The sequence below is a fragment of the Thermobia domestica genome, chromosome 10 (assembly GCF_964235325.1).
Source record: "Thermobia domestica chromosome 10, izTheDome1.hap1.1, whole genome shotgun sequence".
Lineage (NCBI taxonomy): Eukaryota > Metazoa > Arthropoda > Insecta > Zygentoma > Lepismatidae > Thermobia > Thermobia domestica.
In genome coordinates, this window is record NC_137463.1 from 201125720 (window position 1) to 201138254 (window position 12535).

The 12535-nt window shown below is 37.1% G+C and overlaps 1 protein-coding gene across 1 annotated transcript in view; it reads right to left on the minus strand.

The window, feature by feature from the left end:
* The window catches only part of LOC145662927 (suppressor of lurcher protein 1-like), a 2696516-nt gene that overhangs the window by 1734380 nt on the left and 949601 nt on the right, over positions 1-12535 (minus strand). The window contains exon 4 of the mRNA XM_081728947.1: positions 5762-5942. Coding sequence (XP_081585073.1) covers positions 5762-5942 — 181 coding nt within the window. The remainder of the gene's footprint in view (positions 1-5761; positions 5943-12535) is intronic.

The window sequence follows — 12535 nt, forward strand, 5'->3', positions numbered from 1 at the left end:
GGCGTCTCTCACTGCCGACTTCTTGGGACTTCTCACGAGTTAATCTCTCACTATCTGAATTGTCTGCGCACTTGATTCAAACCTGCCTGTTCTAGGAAGATCACTGACGCTGACTGTTCCTTAAATTTAGCATGCCATTTCGTGATGCTTTAAACATCTGGCGGCTGTCCGTGGTATGTCGTCTGGAATTGTCTCTGAACTGTTTTTGGTGACTGTGTCTCGTGATACGAGAGGACACATTGGGTTTTCTCCTGATTTGAGTACATGTTTCTTCAAGTGGTGTCCGCTTCCACTGTTTTTACGTCACTGGGCCCTGTAAGTGTGTATAAAAGTGTAAGTGCGTATATATATATAAACTTGAATATGTTATATGCAATTCAAGACAAAAAGTATTTGTCCATGTCATATTTTATAGCTTATGAATGTTTATAATCAGGGAAAGAATTTTGCGACACCCGGTATAGGTAATCGGGGAACATTTTAGTAACTAAGTGGCAAAGAGCCCCTTTTTATTATTTTTAAAATCAACCTGCAACTTTTTACTCTGGGTGGCCCAAAAGTAGGTATACACCCCTGCATTGATCAATTCTAGTCTATGGGTTCGGCTCTTCCAAGCTTAAGATGTAAGTAGAACACATTAAGAACAAATAATAAAGAAACTAAGTCTACCTGGAGGATAACAATAAGAAATTATATAAAATGCAATGAGCTGATCAGTATTGTACTGTATACCTACTTTTGGGCCACCCTGTATGATAGGAGTAGAGTAACTTTACAAACACGTATTATTGTTCAATTTATATTACTCTATTATTCATAATAAAAGATAATATATTACACCTTTGCGAGTTTTATTAGATACGCGTGCCATAAGTTGCCCACTCTGGAGTTACAACATTGTAAAATGGAAGTTTTTCACAGAACAATGTTCCTTTTTACTGTCACACACTGTCGTATACTTTCTAAATTTATACTTGCTTCAGCCACCTACCTTTTTCCTTATATTTTTCACACTTTTAAGAATAGGTGTCGTTGGGAAAGTGTAAAGTTTCTTACATTGAACAGGTTCTTAGATCCACAAAAGAAGGCTATTCTTTGTATAAAGAAGCAGAAATCACGAGTTCTTTTTCACTCACTAGAGGGAAGCAGTGTCGAGAACACACACACACATAAAGGAAACGACAGACAAGAGAAGAAGAACTAGAGTAGAAGAGATAAAAAAAAAGAAGCATAGTTGCACTTTTTTTCTTTTCCTGTTCAAGCTGTGACATGTATAAAGTAAAGCACGCTCAGTGGCAATCGGTCGTCAGTTGTCAAGAAGTCACGTGACTACCATTTCGGTTGAATTTCTGCGCGTTGCATAACAATCAGGATAAGAACAGAACAATTTTTTCCTTTTTCTTCTTTCTTTTTTTAAAGAAAAATCTTTTGTTTCTTTTTCTGTTACTTTTTTCACGTGTAACAAAGAAAATAATATTAACACTTTTTTCATTCTTGCACCCTTGAAAAACTAAGAAAATCAGACGTCAGCTTTAAAAAGAAATGTCTCGGAAATGAAGGAAGTGAATCTTCTGGAATTTTGTACGCCATTTTTCAGTTTTATCTTTATATAACAGATGTCTCCTTAGCAAGTCAATCACATTATTATAACTAAAATTAAATGGACACTTGGGTTTTGAAGTGCCATTGAAATATATTCAAATAAAAAAGAAATGACCGTTATGATTACGTTATTATTACTGTATATAGAACAACGCACAATCATGTGGCTAAATAAACAGTACTAAAATTCGCATACGGATGGCGTGCAGTTGCATTGTGGTATAAGCTATGATCGACACATGTGTGTTCAGTTGTGTGTGGAGTAGCATAGAGTGCAGTTGGCGGCGCGCATGTCTACCGTATTGCTTTGGAACTATGGCACACGAAGATTTCATCAGCACCATACGGTTCAGTGATGAAAGCCATGTGTCGATCGCTACCTTAAGAGTCTTCATCCCGGCGAAATTAAAATACAGCTAATTTTACAGTAATTGTGTGATATCTTCAAATAGATAAAAAAAAATAATCGAAATGTGGAACAAGAGCGCCCTAGACAATATTATTTTACATGAGAAACCGTTATTACGACTCGCTTATCTGCTTTCGATTTCGAGTCATTTTGAAAATCGGCATTTATTTTCGCGTTTCTAAACAGCTGAAAACGGAAAGCCACTAGGCGACTTGTGATAACGGTACCTTACGCAAAATAATATTGTCTAGGGCGCTCTTGTTCCATATTTCAATTATCTTTTATCTATTTGAAGATATCACATAATTCCTGTAAAATTAGCGGTATTTTAATTTCGCCGGGATGAAGACTCTTAATCGACAGTTGATTATTGACGCATTCTTGCATGATTTGCGCGGCTCGTGCCGCACCAAAAATCTGTCGTTACAACAATGGATGCAGCAAGACGGATCTACTTCCCACACTGGAAGAAAGTCACTCGTCCTTCTGCCCACAAGAGTTTGGACATCACTTGATTTCCCATGAAAGGGATTTTCCATATCCTTCCCACTCTCCTGATCTCACGGCTGCAGACGCCTTCATATGGGATATACTGAAGGAAGCAATTTTCCGAACAGATAACCCCACAGTACTATACTGGAGTCAAGAAAGAAAATTCGGTCATTTGTTTTGTCGTTCCAGCAACCGATGTTCACTAAGATGTTCACCGATCTACAGTTCTGCTATGAAAAATGTGCGCGACGTAATTTTGAACACATGCTGTACAGGTGCAATTCCTCTTAAATTTACAATATGTGCTAAGTAACGTTTAGTTGACATCCATTTGACAACATTTCTTATGTTTCAGCATGTTGTAAAACAAATAAAACGGTAAATGTCGAAGATGTGATTTTAGTACTGTTTGTTTTGCCGCATACTGTACTAGTGTACGTAAAATATGTTTTGTAACTATAAAGCCGCTATTTTGCTTCAGTGTAGTGCATGTCGTTTCAAAGATAGAATACACCTTTAGAAACAAAATTTCTGTAACTTTTTAAGGCGTATGGTTTACCAAAACTCCTTTATATTTTTTACTCTGTTTGGGTATCTGTCAGTCCATCTGCCTGAGAGACACACACAACAACAACAAAAAAAGCTACTCGACAGATCACTATTAATTTTGACCAGAATGCTAAGTATCAAAAGTTAGGAACCTCAGTTTATTAATGGAGGCGGCCATTTTAAAACCAAAAATGCTAATTGTAGATCATTTCCGGTTTTAACGTTGATCACTGTAGAACTACAACGGTTTACTACAATCAATTAAGCGTCATAGGAACACATTTCATCTCCATTCTTAGCTCTCTATTAAAACCGGAGGTGTTAGAAATTCACTGCAACTTCCGGTTTCAACATTGATATATAGAATAAAAAGGAGAAAAAATAGCAAGAATCTTCGTAAGTTCATTTAGTATCCTAAGGACAAGTACCATTTTGACTCTTAACCGCTATTCACGCCGGGAATGACAGAAATATACCGCTTTCGTTTTGAACATTCGTCAATATAGATTAAAAATGATAATATAGTAATGCGAGAAGTAGTTTTCTTCTATCAATTAAGTGTCCCAAGAATATATCCAATTTCCACTCTAACATCTCTATTAATACCAGAAATAGTAGAAATTTATTACCACTTCTAATTTGAATACTATTTGAGAAAATATTACACCTACACACGTAACTCCTTCATGCAGTATATACCTGACACTGAATCTAGTTCTGTTTTATACACTAACTAGGATCGAGGAACAGGTGATCGGGATGTGTTCCGTTGGCCGAGATTCGACTGCCATTATATGACACATCAGTCCGTGCGAGTACGCTCTTACTGTTATCGAAAATGAGCTTTAAACACAAGCATAGTTGTCTTGTCTTGTCTTCTTCACTGTAAGCGGAGGTTGATAGACGCACCCGACTTCAAAGTCCACGTGTACTGAGAATCCCCCTGAACAAGATATTATGCAAAAATAAACATTTACCGTTTTAAAATATGTATACAAATACCTGGCATTATATGAACTTGGGAGGTTAGGATCCACATTGACGAACTTCTGTGTACGCCACTGCATTTAAGTATTCCGTAAAGGTTTTGATAATCTCGAATTTCATTAACTAAGTAACCCTGTGAAGTGGATACACCCGAATGTAAAGCTTGAAGATTGACTGAAGTTGTCCCTTGTAACACGTTAGCAGTCAAGAACTGAGTGCTCAGTGAATGTACTAACAGTCATCAATTTCTGTAAATAGATAAAAGTTACTACGTCAATGTGCCCAGAAAAAAATTCGAATTAAATAGTTTGTTGTCATAGAATCCAGTCATGTAACACTGTTTTCATCTCTTCATTCACGAAATAGAATTGACGGTCAAGTCGATATAACGTAATTGTGGTTGTGCGGCCAGTTTTTCGAGGTGGAGTTTTGAGTAGAGAGTCCGAGATACAAATAATCTTTTCTCCGTCAGTTGACATGAAACTGTTGTTGTGTTTGTCGATATGTTCAAAAATCTCTGAAGATTCACTTTCTGATACCTCGAGTCTGGAGATGGAATTGCTAAATTTGGGTGTGTGTCGTAAAACCTCTCCCGACGTTCGAACATTTTGGAGTGTTTAAAATCCTTTTGTAAATAAACTTTGGTTGGAATAAGATGTCTTCAAGCCTTCGGACTTGAGACAAAGCAACGTATGATGATTACTTATGATGACGTATGATGTTCTCTTTATCTCCGAGGTTAATGGAAACTTTCGACAAAGTATTTCCTTGTGGAATAAGAGAATAGTCATACCGTAACAAATGGTAATCTGAATCTGTCGACAGGAGAAAGATTCACCATCTTTACTCTACGTTCTACTTATTCGGGAAATCGCTATGGAGTTATTAGGGGGTTGATGCCCAGTATAGTTCAGGAAGTCAGTCTGGGCGAGCTGACTAAACATGCCCGTTCTTGTTTAAACTTAAGCTTAAATATTACTGGAAATCTCACCAATCAGCTTATCGACACCGAAAACACTAGATTCGATACAAATATCGATCATTTTAAAGATTTCATTTTCACTTCTTGTCACCCCGAGGCTAAATGTGGGTAAGAAGAAGAAGAAGAAGATTCCATCCGTGTCTGTAAATATACACAAGTGCTAATGGGTTAAGAGTCCCCTGGAACCAGGTGTTGCACTTATATGTTGGCCAACAACTATTTTTGTTTTTATTCTAAGGACCCTAAGGAACATTTCTAATATAATAGTAGCAAAAGTTCCCTAGGGAAGTTATCACCTCCTTGGCCCATGGTCTATTTCTATCTGCAATGCCTTTTGCTTTAGTAGCCTTTAAAATGTGAGATTAGCTTGTATACCCAAATTAACTATTCATGATCTCAACGTAATTTCTGTTATTCAGAAAATTTTCAACGTTAAAGTTTTTACATATAATGAAATGAAAATAATTACGTATAATGTTTTTGAAAATTTTAGTTTTACAAACATCTTCCAGATTAGGATAAAAGCAGAAAGCAGGTTATTTTCCTTTATATTCGCTAAAATATTGTGCTAAATTTTCTGAATATTAATGTCGCCTTGTCAATTATATGGAAGAATACTTTATATTTAGATTATAGGGAACTACAGTGTAATCTTTCTTTCATTCCAAGATTATAAAATATACTCAACATCAGCCACTTTAACAAAACACAGAAGAAAAAGTTGTGAAAATGGTACTTACTCCAGGTGGGACTTCTGCACGTCGAAGTCCTGAAATGTGACCTCCACGATTTCGTCCTTCCCACCGATAAATGAATATAAAAGACAATTGATATTGTCGTCATATGGCTTCGGATAGTCAGGGCTTGTGAAGATTCCATATTCTTTGTTAAACGTTCTAGAAAATAATAAACACTCGCAACCTGAAAGAGAGAAGAAATACGTACAAGAATGTTAAATTTGTGATTGTATTGAGTATTAGACAAGAACTACATTTAAAACTGTGGAAACATTGATTGAAATATATTTAAAAGTTTAAAAGCTCATTGATAATTTTAATCTATAATGTAAAACTAGATTTTTTGGTAGGAGTATACGCTAGACTAGGCGCATACCCAGAATCTTTTGTTAGGAGGGGTCTAATACTGCAAGCCATTACGTCTATAGTATTGAACGGGTTTTAGTCTACACTCGAAAAGACGATAAGTAATTATATAAATACTTCCACCTATACGTGTATTTTCAGACAAAATTGATAGAACTAGATTGATTTATAAGAGTACAGATGAAGTGTTAAGATCAAAGATTCATGCTTCTTCAAACATTTCTTTGTTAAACAAGTATAGTTTATTGAGAAAGTGTACAATATGTTGAATTAGAAAGATTGGGGGCGTCAGGACCCGGTGGACTCCTCAGTTGGTGCGTCTCTAAGCTAGACCGCTTTCCAAAATACAGTGTATATTGACTCTCATATATGCTCGTTCCTTCGTACATTTGAGATGAGAATAGAGAGTACTATAAAAAATACACGGACTTATGCCACATTACATCGCTGATTTTAGGTTATTATCTCTAATTCATTATAGTGTGTTCATATTGTCCTTCTTGCTAATAAAAAGCTTGCAGTAGCGTACGTAGAATTTCATCACGGGGCAGAAATGAATGAAAGCTCCCAAATTTATATATTTTTTTGATATTTTTATGCACATACTGATATGGTAAGTGTTCACTTTTGTATATTGTTGTTTAAGGAGAATTAAAAGCGAGAAGCCCCTTTTTACATACCGTACACTACTGCCTGATGAGGTATATTTTAATATCAGTTTAACTTTATTTCTGAGTGCTATAAAGTGCGTTTTATCGATTGTTTGGAAAACATTGTATAAGAATTTACACTGATCCGCACCATTTTATTCACCTTAATAAGATCTAATACTTTGTATATCTATCATATTCGTACATGTTTTTCATTATACGATAATAGACCCTGTTTCAAAAAGAGTTGAGTTGAGTTGATTTTGAGTTTAACGTCCCGTTCAGCAGCGAGGCTATATGAGACGTGGACCTACTGATTAACGTGGAATCCGAATCACATGAGCTCTCGCCTGGAATCGAACCAGGGCCTCCCCGGTTTCAAAAAGAATATACATATTACGAAGAATTATTTTGTCCAAACTATCGATCGCTGCGCCTCGCTTCGGCTGTTGGAGAAACGAATACATAATGTAGTTTATATTAATAGCCGCTAGATGTCAGTTTTCTGCTTTGCTTGGTAACCGTCATATGTTTAAAATGGCTACTCCGCAGCAGAAATCATTTTGTGTTCTCCAGTTTGCGAAGTGCAATTCCGTGATTACAGTGCAAAGACGTCTCAGATTGTGGTACCAAATTGATCCTCCGAATGGGTGGAACGTTCGCAGATGGATCGACAATTTGTAGATACAGGATGTGTATGTAAAGGAAAGAGTCCTGGCCGCACTCGTGTTCCTGAAGAAAATGTTGCACGAATTAAAAATGCTTTCCAACGTAGTCCTTCAAAATCAATTCGTCGTGCCAGTCAGGAGTTACAAGTGCCGACAACAACAATTTGGCGTGTTTTGAGACGTCAGTTGGTTATGAAGCCGTACAAGTTACAGCTGTTACAAGCTCTGCGTACTGATGACAAACGCAAACGTGTGACATTTTGTAGCGAGATTCTGGATGCTTTTGATAATGATAACACTTCTGCACAACGCATCGTGTTCAGTGATGAAGCGGCTTTCTGTGTTAGTGGTCAGGTAAACAAACAAAATGTTCGAATTTTGGGCCTACAGAACCCACATGCAGTCATTGAACATGTACGAGATTTGCCCAAAGCCAATGTGTTTTGTGCGATATCCCGATCATCTGTTTAGGGCCCATTCTTCTTTAATGGAAACAGGGTTAACAGTCAGCAGTATCTCGCTATGTTACAAAACTAGCTGTTTCCGAAGCTGCACGAAGACAACTTCATTTTTCAACAAGACGAGGCACCCCCTCACTGGAGTCGCCAAGTGCGTGAATATCTGAATGAAACTCTACCGAACCGTTGGATTGGTCGTCAAGGAGCTGGCGACTTAGCATGTCTCAGCTGGCCTCCACGGTCACCGGATTTCACCCTGGGACTTCTTCCTGTGGGGTTTTGTTAAAGACAACGTGTGTAACACCACTCCCACAGTACCTGGAAGAGTTGAAGAACCGGATCCGTACGGCCATAACATCAGTAACGGAGGACATGCTTGCCCGAGTATGGGAGGAATCTGAGTATCGATGTGATATTTTTCGTGTCGCTGAAGGAGGACATATTGAACATCTGTAATTTGAACTTTGAACTGTAATTTGAACTTGAGAGGTTCGTATATGTGTGTGTAAAATTTCATATTCGTATGTCTTAAAGTTTAATAAATATATTCATTCGAAATGCGTATATTCTTTTTGAAACAGGGCTATATTTGTAAAATTAAAAGTTTTAATTTAACGTTCCACCATTACAGTGTTTTCGCCTGAAAGAGATGGACTATTCATTAAAGTGAACGTTTATGATAGAATTGATGGAAAGAAAATATTGGAGGAAACGGGAGAACTTCGAAAACCTCCATGGAGACGTAGCTGTCTCCCACAAACTCACTTGTCCTGTGATCAAATCAGGTGTCTCTAGTACAAGTGTTGTGCTGTCTACCACTGAAACACCGTACCCCCACTATAATATTATTGTAGAAAATTTAAACTGAGGATTTCTTAAGGTGATAGGTAATAAGTAGTGTTTACTTTATAATATTCTAAATATATAGTAAATTTTTATGATGCAGTAAGTATGTTAATCACTGATAACACACACGTAGGTGGCTTTGTAATGAGGTAATTTCACTTGTATCTACGTACATCAGGTAGAAGTTAAGTTTTGTCTGATCGCGTCATAAACGGGAAATATAAACGGGAATCATTTCTTTTAGTTTTATTTGAGTAACCAAAATGAAATGAGACATACAGGACTTCCCCACATAGTGCCCTGATTTTCATTGTGCAACTCGAAGAAGTAAGAGGAGTGCTTGTATATCCCGTTGCGCACGAACTCTTCTTCTTCGAGCTTCTTCCCAAATGCTTCTTTCAGCTAGCCAAACAAATGGTAGTTGCCGGGCGATAAATCTGGACAGTAAGGAGGATGTTCAAGAGGTATTCAATCAAGTTCTTCTAAACTTACTAGCACAAAGTTTTTAATCCTCAACGAAGAGATAAGGAACTCATCTGGCAATTTACCAAAGTTTAGTTCAGTAGTGGCGGTAGTTTGAACACTGCTGTAGCTCTTTCTTAAGTAGAAGCAATTGCTTCACTTGTCATGCGCCCATCTGCTTCAATAAAATCACGAACAGCACGAATGTTGTCTGCGGCGATATTTGTCTGTGGTCGTCTGCCATGGGCTTCATTTTCTACACTCCACCAAACCACTTATATCATTCATACACTTGGTTCCTTTAAAGTGTTTCTTCCCCAAACTGTACATGGGGTATTTTCAAAATTTCCTATGGTTTGCTGCCTTCTTTCGCGAGATACTCGATAATAATGCTCTCAGACATAGATACTTCTTATTCACTCATGGTGTACTGACGCAAGCTATTGCTCTGTGCTAATGCATCCTCGTTAGAACTTATCTCCATACATTCCCATCAACACCCTGTTCAAGCCAGGTCCATTTCTTTTCACTCCCAGAGCCTCTATCTTACAATTACAGTTTATATTTGATTTCTCATCGCACGAATGTCTGTTCTGCTTTCAAATTCCTCCTTTCCAGATCAAGGTCACAAAAATCATTCAATATCTTGCAGCTTTTGAGAGAAAACATATCACAAACGTAATCATTTTTATAGTACAGAAGGTATAACGTCGTTGACTTCCCGCGAAAAGTTGTAGTGACGTTTATGGGAAGTGGCCAGCTTAGTTACTCGTGGTTCGCTGAGCGCAGTACGGTTGATGGTGATTTGCTACTCTCTTACCACAACCCCAGTAACGAGCAAGTCCAAGCGCGGGAAACGAACGACCTTATACCTCCTGGACCATAATTTCTCACTGAACTACATGTGACTACCTTGAATAACATAAACAACATAAACATCAATATTTTAAACAGCATTGTTACATATTTGGCCATTACTCTTTACAATGTTAGTTTCGCATTAGAACTTAAGAGTACTAGGAGAACCACTGAAAAGCAAGGGAAAGGAAACAACTTATTGTCGATAGGAATTTTAGAACAAAGCGTGGCACAAACTTCCGCATGACCTCTTGGTAAAGATCTGCCGCTGAGAGTGCAACCAGTCCATAACTGATGTCTTGAGCACTTAATTATCCTTGAAATGCTTCGATGCAAGCCACTTCTTCAGGTGAAGAAAATGAGAGAAATTGCTGGCGGCAAGGTCGGGGCTGTAAAGGTGAATTTTTGAATAGTTCCAATCGAAATGTTCTAATTGTCTCAAAGCTCTGTTTGTGAGGGCGTTCCCTTGCATCATAAGAATTCAAGAGTGTAGCATTCCTCTCCGCTGATTTTGGTTAGAATATCGCAGTTTTTCATTGTTTAGCAACAAATATCTGCCCTAATTGTTGGCTCCTACAAAATCACATTCTTTAGGTAACTTAATGATGTTAGTTTGGATTTCTTCCTTTTAGAAAAAACAGAGTGTTGTCATTGCATTGAATGTTGTTTCTATTTCCCAGTGGCGTACGATATCAAGGTTTCATTTCCCGTCAGTATGTCAGAAAAGAGGTCACAACCATCCTTCCGCAAGCAGGCCATAAAATCACATACAGTTGCATTCATTGCTTTTTGTGAATGTCTGTCAGCATTTTTAGCATCCATCTCGCACATAGTTTGTGATAATCCAGCTTCTTAGTCACAATACGATGCACTGTTTCCGCAAACATTTCTGGAAACTCTTTGGCGAGTTCCGTTAGTGTAAACTGGCGATTGAATCGCACTTGCTCGTTAACACGTTTGAGCAGATCGTCCGTCTGAATACTAAGTCTTCCGCTAATGATCATTTTCATAAACATTTGAAAGCCTCCACGAAACTCTAAGCACCACTGCCTGACCTTCCCTTCACTCGTTACTATCAGTCTCTTAATGACACACAATTTTCGATGGATGTTACCTGCATTTTGTCCTTTGGCGTTCAAAAATTATAGACAGATCTTACTTCACATTTGGTAGGATTTTGAATTATGGTAGGCATTTCACCTTACTGCTATTTACATGTACGCGAAACCACCCGGACGATTCTATCCCTGTTGTAAGCACAGAGTAATAAGACATGCTTCTTTGCATACTCAACTTCATTTATTTCCAGCCCCGAATAAAAACTATCGATTTTTTAAATGTGCTTCGTATTTTCTGAATAATCTCTTAATAATATTGAATGTTCCAAATTAAAGTTGAATATGCTTAAATCATGCAACATTTAACATTTGGAAGATAAGATCACTTAAAATCAAATACGAAAGTTTCAAGTTCTAATGAGAATGTTAAGGAGGTTTAGAAATAAAATAATGGAGTCCTAACTGTTTGGTTTGATCAATTGAGTTTTCACTTTCAACTGCAAAATTAGGCATGTTCCTATGGTGAAATTTCAAAACTTTTCCTACTATATGCAACTCATCGAGTAGGCCTATTACAAGTATCAAGTTAAAAATGTTTGGGGCCAGTTTCGTTCCCTCCTGACGAAATTTAAACGACTCACACTTGCGACATCTTTGTGCTGCAAAAAACATAGTAATTTCTGGATTTTAAAGAAAACAGAGTAATTTTATTCATATAACTTCAAACAGTTTCCTAGTAGAATAATTCAGAAAAAATATAAAAATCTTATATTAACCTATCTAGTATACAAGCTTTGTCTATGATTTGAATTCGGAAGGAAATTGTCTAAGAAAACCAAACATTGAGATAGTAATACATGAAATGTTCACTCTATCAATATATTACTCAAGACGACCTATCAAGAATGACACACTGATAAAATAAAACTTATGTGGCGTACGTAAAAACGTAAGTTATATGTGTAAATCCAGTAGTCTTTAGACTTAACATGCAGCAAACGTGTAACTGAAAAAGTGTGGTTTATACATATTTTCCGTATGTGTTCCAAATAAACGTACCTTCTGCACGAACGAAACAACTATATATAGGTGGTCAGGATCTCACATACAGATGAACGTATGTAACATATAGCTGACGTATGTAACATATGTATGTATGTAATATACGAAAGACTGTTAGATATCATACATCCCACAATAGCATGGTGTATCATCTAAGCGGGAAAAGTACAGTATGTAGCGTATGGATAACGTATGATCCGTACTGATTTCCGTAGTAAATGTAAGAATTCCGTATATTTGTACAATATACCGCTGTCCGGAGAACGGATTTTTCTATGCATTTTAAGGTGACTTCTTTGCTTCGAACAGAGGTAAGTTTAGTATTTAAGATTGAAGAGCATATTTCAAT